The sequence below is a fragment of the Ammospiza nelsoni genome, chromosome 1 (assembly GCF_027579445.1).
Source record: "Ammospiza nelsoni isolate bAmmNel1 chromosome 1, bAmmNel1.pri, whole genome shotgun sequence".
NCBI classification, from domain to species: Eukaryota; Metazoa; Chordata; class Aves; order Passeriformes; family Passerellidae; genus Ammospiza; species Ammospiza nelsoni.
Genome location: NC_080633.1, coordinates 46,238,521 through 46,250,195, shown reverse-complemented (window position 1 = coordinate 46,250,195; position 11,675 = coordinate 46,238,521). Strand labels below are relative to the sequence as shown.

Genomic DNA, 11,675 nt, shown 5'->3' with positions numbered 1-11,675 from the left:
AAATAGAGAGCAATAGAGATACAAGCAAGAAATCTGCTGAGACTGACTTGTTATTTTCTAGATTTGACAGATTGACTTCTTCATGTCCTCTCTGGGAATATCCTTTGGCATACATCTCCATGGCTGTTTTTCAGATTCACACTCCATACCAAGATGGTCCAGCTCCAGCACCCACAACTTCCCTGAAGCTCAGCATTGCAGGGTCCATGGCTTTCACATTGTTCCTCTTTCCATAAAAGCCCTCAGTTTATTTCTCTGACCACACATTTCTGTTTTAAGACCTTGTGGTTTATGACCAGTCAGGATTAAAGCCAGCAACACTTCCAGCATTGCTGCTTTGCCTTCATGTGTATCTCAAAACATGAGGATGATGGAGGGAACATCTGCCAAAGGAACTAGAGGGTTTATATTGAGACAAGCTGGCTTGTAGGGGGTAATCATGACCTACAGCAGAGAGTCTTGGAAAACACCAGGAGTAGGGTCCAAAGTAAAGCTCACTGAAGGGCTGTGCAAAAGAGACCTAACTTCACATGCACTCCTGCAGCAGTTGAAACTCCACAGACTGGTGTGAGGCACTGTCTTCTACATGGATGGTCTTCTCTCCTACATGGGATGCTGGAGAGGAGGATGATGGAGAAGTGATCATTGTGGAGGAGGTGGGAGGCAGCCTGGGAAGGACTGGCTCCATGCTGGGAGCTGAGGTACCATCTCCCCCAGCACCACTCGTGCTGCCGAACAGGGCTGAGGGAGGGATCTTCCTGCTAGGTTAGCTTGTAATTCAGAATGAAATTTCCCAGCAGCAAGGGAGGAAAGGAAGGAAATCCTATTTTCCTATAAAAGGATTCCCTGTCTGTATCCTGTGTATGACATGTGACTGGGATGATAACGGGGCAGGAGGGGGAGAATCCTATAAAGTGTATTACAGGGTGGGAGGCTCTCACTTCCTGCTTTTCCCCTCTGCCTTTGTTATCTCCAGCCTTCAGATATATCCCTGGACCTGCTCTGAAGAGAAAGACGAGTAGAAGAAAGCCAATCCAATCACATTGACACAACTCCATTCCTTCAGCAAGCTATAGAGATATTTTTATTTTATAGTCATTGGAACAGCGGAGAGTTTGGCAATAGTGACAAGCTCAGAAGCATGCACTCTGCATTTGTGTGTGTGTGTGATTCCAGCTTGGCTCAGACTTGATGGCTTGGAAGACCTACCATCATGCTGCTTTTAAACAAAGCAGCAAACTAGAATACCTGTCCATGGGCAGGATCCTGTCTTGACACCTCCAACCTGGAAGTGCAGGGCCTGTGACCCAAACTGGAGGGGTTATTGCCAAGCACTGGACTGAAAAGAATCACTGATACCTTTTAGCCAACAGCCATCAAAGCTCTGTTAAGCTGCCAGGGTGACCTGCACTTCTTTCCCACCATTGCTGGGGAGTTTTTCTGCTTTGTTTTGCTTTGGGTTTGTTTTTGCTTTTTTTGTTTTGGTTTTTTTACCTTAAACCTTTTCTCAGTAAAAAATCACTGAGGTCAGACCTTCAGCTGGGCATGACTATATTGGCACAAACAGTGCTCAGCAGATTTATGTTTGCCAAGAACCAGCAAAGACTGGACTAGTTCATCTGGATTCCCGTCATATGAACAGGTCAGGTCATTCCTGAAGCTGCTGGAGTGAGTTGTCCTGGAGCTTGTTTTCAATATATAGTTATTTTTATATAGCAACATACTCCCTAAGAGTGTTACATTTGTATTATTTATGTAATACACACATCTTCTATTTCTAGTAATATTGTTGGCTAACTATTCTCCAATCTTTGCTGCTTTCCCCTTGATACTGCTGCACAAATAAAGCTTTTGATGGGATTTTTTTTTCAAAGGACCCGGCAGTGGGTCTTACTCTACCACTGAACTCAGTGGAACTGGCTTCTGGCTGGTGAGAAGAGGATCAAACATGCCTGTAACTTGCTAATTCATTCATACATGTAATTTGACTAGTTGAGCAGCTGGTAACCTACCAAATAAGCCCAACTGCATCTCTCAAGGCAAAGCAGGAGTAGCTCCCTCTGCTTGCTGAGACAGGACCTTGATCCTCACAAGGCTGAACTGGAACACTGTGAAGAACATGGAACTCTCATAAATTGCTGCCAGGGCTTATGGGGAAGCAAAACAAGTGAAGAAAGCAGAAAATGCCTATTCTGGTGTCCCAAGAAAGCTCAGCAAAGTGGGAAAGGACACTCCAGAGTGACAGCCCTGGGCAGCCAAGGCAGCGGTATGCCAAGCTGGACTGCTGCACTGGTTCTTTGCTGGAACAACTGAGCTGTCCTAATCAATTCCCTGTGTAAAAATATATATATCTATAAATCATGCCTTGGGAAGAGCAGTGCAGCTGTGAACAGGGCTGGATGAGGCCAAAGAAAATGCTCTGGGGCTCTGTGACCCGGCAGCGAGCCGCGGCGACGCTCTTTGCAAAGGGTGACTCTACTGAACACGCGCATGGGGGTGTGCGGAGGGACACAGAGGCGAACACACAGCTACAGCTCCATCATCCCGCTGCCCAGGGCGGGCTCTGGGCTGCTGGGCAGGGGAGAGGCCCTGCTGCTACACGATCATGAACTGGCAGACGTAGGGCAGCTGCTCTCGGCACCTCTTGTCGAACCACTTGCCGTTGGCGGTCCCCGACAAAGCTGCGCAGTTTTCCAGCTTGCCGCCGTCGGGCTGGGTGGTGATTTCAGTCTCCCAGTTCTTGTAGCGGATGGGGCTGCCCGTCATGTCGACCCACCTGCCCTCCGTGGCCATGTCGTTGAGGCCCAGCCAGAGCTCGGCCTCGGGGCCGATGCTCCTGCGCATGTACTCATAGAGGGCGTCGTTCTCCTCGCCGCTCTGGGGCGCGCTCAGCGTGCCGCCCTGGGAGATGCAGCTCTCACTGGCCTCGTGGTACGTCTTGGTCTCCGAAAACGCCAGAAAGCATTTCAGATTAATTTTGGTGCCTTTCAGGCAGACTGAGTGGTTACCACACCAACAGAATAAAAAAGACAGAGGGAGAATTTGGTTTAAAAATGGTGCCCAGGAAGAGGCGGCAGCAGCAAACGCAGCAGCCAAATTACAAACTTAATTTCTTAGGTTGCACAGTGACCCTTGGCAGCACACGATTCCAAGGGCCCCTTTTCCTCCTATGCAGGGTGGGACACAGTCATGGAGACGTGCCCTCCCCCTCTGCAAATCACTGGGTGAAATGGATTTTCAGGGTGCCCCTGCCACCCTTCTGGGCTCTGCTGGTGCTGGAGCAGAGGCACAACATGGTCCTCCCGCCCCTTGCCCTGGCCTTGTTCCTCCCCAGCCAATGCTACTCTTTCTGTGATGAATTTGTTGGAAATATGGTTTGTCATGGGCACTGCCGGGTGTTGGAGTGTTTTAGGAAAAAGCCTGCATGCCAATTAAATCATCTTAATTATGCAAGATGAAAAAAAGAGTCTTTTTTAATAAGCTTTGATCAGAAGCGTTGTGCTTGCATAGCTTGAGGTCTTCAGAGGAAATTTCTACTTGCCTCTGATTTTGGTTTTAAGGATATCAATTTATTTTGCTTTTCTTTAATCTCTAAACCTTAAGAGTGCAGGGTACTAGGGTACTGTAGCCAAACAATACCTAATCAGAGCCACACATTAATATCCAAACCAATTACTTCTCAATGAATGTGAGCTTGGAACTAAAGCCTTGATTTTGCTTGTGCTCCTTTTCTTTTAAGGAGAAAAATCTCCTTAATTTGCATTTTCATCTCATTTCTGCTTCATGTTTTGCAAATCCTACTCCTACTGATACCAGTGGAGTTTGCACAGAAAACTATGGAGCACATCTGGAAGATGGACATTTTGGGACTGTCCTCTGTGTATGTTCAATGAAGCAGGACTGCCCTGCAGTGCACTTTCCTGGGCAATGCCGTGGTGTGTAGAAGAGACCAGGTTGTCATTTCACTGGGGTCTGACAAAAGAGTAAGGTGCATTTGGTTAAAGCACAGACTAATCCAAATCCCATCCCTCCACCTCATAAAGGAAAATTAACATCTGGGTTAACATCACAGGAATATCCAGATGGGAGGCACATGAAGAGGGGGGGCCCACACTGCACATCTCCTGCCACTGACTGCCCAAGGAGGTTCACCAGTCCAGGGGAATTGCAGAGACCCACACTCTGCTTTGATCCCCCAAACTCTCTCCCCATGGTGGGCTTGTTGCTGTAGGATGCTTGGGCATCTCTCTCATCAAGACATGTGGAGCAATTGCTGCCACTCCTATCTCAAAGTAAAAGTCATCTGTTCTTCAGCAAGCCCCTTACCTGTCTGGAGTGCTTGCTTTTCCTTCAGTAGAGCAACCTCCTGAGAGATGTTGTCAATCATGGCCTTCAGGTCTTCAATCATTTTGAGGCTCACACCATCTGTTGGAGAAATCAAAGAAAGAGCACAAATATTGGTTGTATCCCAGGGGAGGCAACCAAATCTGTTCCTATCATCATGTTTCTTTGCCCTCAGAGAAGGATAAATAAAAGGAATCCACAAATTCAGCACCTGTGTCCCCTTGCACATCCATCAGAGTGTCTGTTTGCTTGTCAGCCTGGTTCCACTATCAATTACAACCTTGTTTTCCTGGTTCAGGTTTTGGGACTGTGGACCCCATGCATCTTCCAGCTGCAGGGGTCACCCTTTGGGCTGGCAGTGCTGGGGAAGGGTCACATGCACGAGCACTGCAACGTGCAGGCTTGTCTCTCTACCCCTGTGTAGGGCAGTCATTGGGGATGTGCTGCATTGGAGTCAAGCTCCCAAAATGCAGGAGGACACCCCGGCCTGAACAGAAGTCCTGACACACACAAATGTTTTGTGGGCAACTTGAAGCTAATGCTGAACCAGGCTTTTTTTTTTTCAGGTTCCTCAAAAGCATGCTCTCTCTCTAGTCACAGCACACCCTCCTGGCTTCCCTTAAATACCCTAACACATGATGTTCTCTGTGTGCACTCCTGGCTGCACCCACCTCGTGTCTGCTGTGGGTTGGTAGGAAAGCACTTTGCTGACCAGGAGGAAGGGGCTGGAAGGGCTGCAGATCCTACCTCCACTAGATCTGCCTCTGCACCACCAGCCACCAGCCTCTGCCCACCAACCACGCCATCCTTTGGACCACAGCTGCCTCTGCCTCATCTCCACCTTCATCATCCCCAGTGCAGGCACCCAACAGTGCCCAGAGCTGCTCTCCTGCTGTGAGAAGACACCTCTTTCGTTGGAGAGCTGGCTCTTAAAGCCTACACCTTGCTAGGTGTGCTGCTTCTGCAACAGCTCCAACAGTTATTAATCAGTACTTGGATTTCTCCTAGACAGGAGCAAAGGGACCATTTACACCTTGAAGGTGGTGTGAGATGGGACATTGAGGCTCTTGTGTGCATCTAGTAGTTCTCATGTTGAAAGCATCTAGTGGTTCTGAAAGGAAAGGGGACAGTTTGCCATGAATGCAGTAGGAAGAGCTTCCCTTGAGGGCCAAGGAGCTGAGACACCAAGGCAGGCAAGTAGGGAAGCAGCCTGGGTGCAGGTCAAAATCACCGACCCAAGATTACATGGTGCCACGAACATGAATACCAGACACATCAGGAGGGCATTACTCATTGCTCAATTAACTTTACTTTACTCATTGCTCAATTAACGTTACTTTACTCATTGCTCAATTAACTTTAATGGATTCATTTAACACTGAGGCACTAGATATTATTTTGCTGCCTTTGATGAAAACACTTTGTGGGAAATGGCTAATTAATCATGGGGTTTTTTCCCCATGCAAGCCTGTCTTGCAGCAGAACAAATGTTCTAAGGTTTAAGTAACATCCAAAGGCCATGAGACACATGTCACCATGAGAGGTGACACGTGTCTTTGATAACTACCCAAGAGCCCGGTCCCTTTTCAGTACCTCATCTCCAAACCCTGGTCACAAGATGCTCCTGCAGCACTGCATTCACTGGGATATCTCACAGAGAACCAGGACTGGCTGAGTCACCCTTCTGCTATAAAGTAAGGACCACGGCCACATCAACAGGCATTGTTGTCTATTTTATTGCCATGGGTTTTTGTCTCAGTGCTGTCATTTCCTCAAGGCTCACCTCTTGAAGCCTGAGATCAAGCCTGTTTACAGTCTGGGTTTTCTGTGATGGAAGCTGGCACACTGATGATCCTGTGGGAGCTGGAGTGGGTTCCTGTGCAGGACCAGGAGCAGCAGGATTAAGCGTGGGCAGAGGCAAGATCAAAAGGATGCTCACAGAAGTGTGGGTCAAAATAGTCTGTTGGCTTGAAACCCCGGCCAGGAATGTATTTAAAGCTACAAATGGGAACTCTCACCTGTTCTAATTGTATGCTGAATAACAAACAAATCCCTCTGTACCTAATTTTAATGTCTTAACTACTCCTGTATGAAATTTGGATATTTATACATGTTTCTTAGCTTCGCCTGGAGATCCAAACAGCTTTCTGTCCCCCAGAGGAATGAGTATTGCTCTTGTTCACAATGTCTGTCATCAAAGCTCTGGCCACCAGTATTTCTTCCAACACCAAGCACTTCTTCAAAGGTATGAGGTGGAACAGTCAGGTCCCATATTGCAGTCTGTCCCTGGATCAAAGAGGAGATTGAACACACCCACACTGGATTTACAGCAGTCTAAATGTTCACAGGCATTTGCAGGGAAGAGCACCCAGCCAAGAACACACTGAAATTTTGGGCAGTAGGTGGCATTAGGTGAGAAGCCCAAATTACTCCCTACCCACTGAATTAAGCATCCAGACTCTTACTTCTGTCTCCAGTTACCTCAGAAATACATGTCAGAGCTATGCATCTTTATGCTCCCTTCCATGATGCCAGCATCCCAACACATCTGTGACCAAGGGGAGCCCCCCAGGGCTGATGTCTGCACCCCTCCAGCCATGGGGTGTCAGCACTGCCCAGGCAGGGAAGCCAGTGCCTCCCTCCCCTGGGCTTCTTTTGGATGAGACGCCCAGAGCTGCCAGACAGGGATAAATCCCACCTGTATCCAAGACACTGGGGCTCAGGGAGAGTTTGCTGAGCTACTGCATTTGGAACAGTAACTGGGGAGTACTTTGAGGGGCAAACACACAACAGCAGGCAAAGTGAATGTGCTGTCTCAGTATTTTCTAAATACTGCGGTTTGGCTTTTTCATGTTGAAATAGCATCATTTTTCATTCTGAAGCAGATCCAAACATAAGCAATAATTAAAAAAAAAAGAAAAGAATTTTTTTTTAAAAAAGCCAACATAAAAAGCTTGGCTTAAACCAATGCTTTCTTTTCTAACATTTGTGGTTTGGTTGCATAGATTAAAAATAAATCCAGCCAAAACCACCAACCCTCCAGTGGCTTTGCTATTCCTGACCCTCCAAGGCAAAGTGCAGGGATAGAACCAGGATGGGGGTACTGGATGCCTGGATGAGGATGAGATGGGGCCATTCTGCCATTGTTCAGAGCAGAAGTGGCTGAATCCTGGCCCCTGTGGTGGCTGAGCAAGCATGCTTGGATGCAGAGGTGAAGAGAAGCTTCACAGGGGATTTTTAGCACTTTTCTCCCTCTTCTCCTACCCTCAGGCATTGATAAAAATCTGAAAAATATTAACCAAGAAGTACTGGAAATTTCCAGTAAAGGCAGGGCAGCTGAGTCCCTATGGAGCTGGATGGGACTGATCAAAAAATGCCAAGTTGCTGGGTTTTTCCCTTTCCTCCACAGAAAATATGACCTCTCCTTTGAAAAGAAATTCTCTAAAGCTGGTAGAGATGGCTTGATTTCCAGGACACCCCTCTCAAAAGTTTTTAAATCAGAGCCAAATTTTCCCATCAAAAAGGAGGTTTTTCTCCCACCTTTTTGTCACTAATTGGTTAGAAACAGCAGTTGCAATGACACCTAGAGAAAAACAGGATTTCTTTAAGAAATGTCTCTCTCCTGGTACCTCCAGTGAGTGCAGTGCATGCATGTGTCCTATATAAGCCCAAGGGGGTACTTTTTGCTCTAGAAAACAGTCAGACTGTTTTCTCTGTTATTCCATGTCCTGCAGAATAAGATGTGGAATAAGCAGCTAAGTTTGTGAATTCATAGAAAGATCTAATGGGAGAAAAGGCAGAAATTTCTCCAGGATGACAAAAATAGCCACTGGGTGAGTGTAGACAGCAGCCTGGCCAAGTGAATTCCAGGGATGCTTCTTCCTTGCTCCCCACTTCTTTCCAAGTAGGAAATGAAGGAGCGGTCCAAGCCCAGGCAGCTGTGGCTGCACACATCAGGCGGGCAGGCAGGCAAAGCTCACATGCTGCTTCCTCACCTCACCTGCCTTCTGTACCTAACGTGCACTGAGTCAAGGATGGGACAGGAGGAAAACAGAAGGGAAGGAGAGACAAACCCACTAGGGAATAGAAAACCCAGGCACCTTTGTGTGTGCAAGCCTGAGCAGTCAGAGCTTGCGGCCGGTGTGAAATACACCTGAGGCCAGCGGTTTTAAATGAAGAACCCTGCTGATGCTTAATGGCTTGGATATTTTCTGCCTGCTCTTACCTCCAAAATTGTCTGTCATCTGCCACCTACTTGCTTCTGAAAAATGAATGAGAAAGGGTGAGGGGGCTATAGAAAGGGAGAGTTTATTAGAGGAAAAGCTTGGAATGAACCTTAGAGGGAACACAGAAAACGTGTTCCCTCTGAAATTCAGATTAAGCTGTCCCAACAAATTTATTCAAGGTGGGGACCCTTCAGAACCGTCTCAATACCCTCACTATTTTACAGAAGAGCTGCACAATCATTCCCACGGAGGAAGGGGAGAGAGAAAGACGCTTTATTAGGTTTTTGGATGTTTCCTTATGAAGTTTCACTAAAGCACTGTTAAATGCCCAGCCGAGTGGGGTGATGCACCCCCCCCAAGCCCTGCAAGCCTTCCTCGCAAGGAAGCTGCCGCTGCCCCTTACCTTTCTTGGAAGCCGCCGGTTTCTGCCGGGCTTTGCCGTTCTGCTGCTCGGAGAGCTGGGCGAGGGAGAGGAGGCAGAGGAGGAGGAGGAGGAGGCAGGCTGCCCGGAGCGCCATGCCGGTGCGAGCGGAGCTGCAGCGGCTCTGCCCTCACACAGCCGCCCGGACAGCGGCGGGAGGCGGGAATGGCTGTCCCAGAGAGCTCCCGCTGAGCCCGGGCCAGCGCAGCCTCCCGGCCCCGGGCGGCTCCGGCCAAGGCTCAAGACCTCCCTGAGGGGCCGCAGCTCTTAGCACGCCGCTTGTTTTTGTTAAAAAGAAACAACAAACAAAACAAAAAAACTACAAAAAATGGGAAGGAATGTACCGACAGTCTGCTAAGCTAAACATGAGGAAAGGCTGGGAGTGTAGCTGGAAGGATTTCCTGTGGCTTTTAGCACAACGCCACGAGTTTGATCTCGTGTCAGCGATGGCAACAGCGAGGCCAGGTGTGAAACACCAACAGCGCTTGGGTGGCCGAGGGAGCAGAGAGGGGCAGCCTGTCCCCGGCCTGTCCCCCGCCTGTCCCCCACCTGTCCCCCGCCTGTCCCCGGCCTGTGCCCGGCCTGTCCCCGCCTGTCCCCCGCCCCTCAGAAGGGACGCCCCAAGGGATGCCCAGGCACCAACAGCGGCCGAGGGGGCAGGTGGGGGGACTGAGCACCCCAGTTCCTTGCTCAGAGTGTAGGGTGGCTCTTACCCCTCTAAAAAGCAGTCCTGCTGTGGCTTTGGTAGGGTTATCCTGCTGTCATTGCTTCTCCATGGGATCTCGTGTGGGATTTGGGACCCAGGGGCATGTGTTCCACAAAAAGCCATTCTCCTCGAGGCCCCTTTGCAGATCCCCAGCCTGACTTCTCAGGCCAGCTGGGCTGTGCTGAGCAGCTCTGCAGCCTAAACCAAGATCACTGCCTGGTTTTTTGGGTGGTGTGGTTGCTCAGCAGCTGCAGCTCAAGCAGGTAAGTCCTTCCCCACAGGAGGAACAGCAGCAGTTTGAACAAGTGGAAGAAATTCATGTGGAGGGAGGACAGATGGGCATTTTGGAGAACAAAGTGCTCCAGTCATCAGCCATTAACCTTAAAACTTTTCTGATAATTTAAGGCAAGATGCCATCCAGCACAATGTGAACCTCTAGAGTTGTAGGAGCATAAAAGGTCCGAGATAAACAGACCTGGAAAAAGAGCTGCCAATGAGTTAGTTTGGCAATCACTGTGTTACCCTGCCTCACATTTCTGCTGAATAAGAAAAATCCTGCCCTGATGTCCTACCTGAACAGTCCAAGCTTTTGAAGCATGGGAGGAACAGTTTGGTTTTCACTGCTCTTTACCATGTGCACCAACCCTCACTCAAATTTAAACTGGAAAATACATATTTTGAGGATTTACTGTTCTCCTGCCTCAACTATCCCAAAATGGGATGGATGGAGCCCAAGAGATGCCAGACACCTACATACACACACATTTCCTTTCCTTGAAACTGTTGGTAGGTAACTCAGTACCTCCCAGTTTTCCTTGGCTACAGATACGCTTGCCTGCCTTTGCTTTGATTAATGTGCTGCCAAGCTGGAGAAAAAACCAAAATGCTCCCTTTACTGCTGCCCATGAAACAGATTGCTGTGGAGTGGAGTCTGACAGCAATTCCTAACCTCAGATTTCCAGTCTGGGACCAACTGGAGTGTTCCCCATCTGGAACCAGAAGGGCAGGGTGTCTGTCCATTAGTCCCTGAAGAACATGTCTGCACCCAAGGAGTCCCCTCCCTGCACCATCCAGCAGGTCCTGTGCTGGATGCCACCAATGTTTTTCTTGAAAAATGAGAAAAATGAAAACAAGTAGACTCAAAATACTTGTCTCCAGCTGTAACACTATCCACAGGGGGCTTTGCCCCAATTCTGTTCTGTGTAGACTGAAAATAAAAATCGTTGACATTACAAAAGCTCATAAACCCTGGCCTATCCAGCTAATGGGAGCAAGCTGAAGTGTTGCTGCATTGGATCCAGCATGAGGATGCTTCAGGAAACAGCCATCCCCTGCCCAAGCTCCTGCTGAAGCCAGAGGTTCCAGTTAAATAATGGGGCTCTCAATGGTCCTTTGCTTTTGAGATCCTGATGATTCACACTTCTTATGTGAGAGAGATGTGGGAAGCGAGTAGAGGTAATCCTTTTTATTAGATGAACTAATAGAACTGGAAGTCATCAGCAAATACGAAAATTATGCCAAGAAACCAAGGTTTTGTCCATGACTTTTAACATCTGTGCAATTATAGATTTTACTTCCCAGCAAAGGCACTTCACTCCCTGGTTTCAAGCCCAGACTCCTGGTTAGAGAGAGAGCAGCTCCTGTTAATTGCAAGGTAACTGGTTTGAGATGAAAAAAGAGGGCAGAAGAACCTGTGCTTGTGGAAACCATTCCAGGGCCGCAGGGAAGCAGACAGAAAAGTTTACGTGGCTTTGGGAAACCCAGTAAGTAGGCTGGGATGCTGAATTTGGAAGGCTTTCCATTAGCAAAACAGTAGTTGGAATAAACCCACGAAAGTAAGCTGGATGCTCCTGGCAGCAATGCAGACCTGTGATTTCGTGCCCAGCTAGGCAAGGAAATGGGCAGCAAGATCAGAGGCTGTTTTGCTTTGGCTCCAAGGAAAAGAGCAGGTACGGCCAAGCCAAGAAATGAGGCAGCG

At 48.4% G+C, this 11,675-nt stretch overlaps 1 protein-coding gene across 1 annotated transcript; it reads right to left on the bottom strand.

Annotated features, from left to right (window-relative positions):
- Nucleotides 1–1,057: 1,057 nt before the first annotated feature.
- Nucleotides 1,058–9,204, bottom strand: CLEC3B (C-type lectin domain family 3 member B). Its single transcript, XM_059482085.1, has 3 exons — nt 8,974–9,204; nt 4,327–4,425; nt 1,058–2,996 (listed from the first exon to the last, which is right to left on the bottom strand). The coding sequence occupies exons 1-3, from the start codon at nt 9,086–9,088 to the stop codon at nt 2,596–2,598; spliced, it is 615 nt and encodes a 204-aa protein (XP_059338068.1). The 5' UTR covers nt 9,089–9,204; the 3' UTR covers nt 1,058–2,595.
- Between the last annotated feature and the right edge of the window lie 2,471 nt (nt 9,205–11,675).

Bases quoted from the DNA above. Each gene is read 5' to 3' on its own strand.
- CLEC3B (XM_059482085.1), bottom strand. From the start codon at position 9,088: ATGGCGCTCCGGGCAGCCTGCCTCCTCCTCCTCCTCCTCTGCCTCCTC. The intron at 4,426-8,973 runs GTAAGGGGCAGC...TTTCTCCAACAG, and splicing joins ACCGGCGGCTTCCAAGAAAG to ATGGTGTGAGCCTCAAAATG. The intron at 2,997-4,326 runs GTAAGGGGCTTG...GTAACCACTCAG, and splicing joins AAAGCAAGCACTCCAGACAG to TCTGCCTGAAAGGCACCAAA.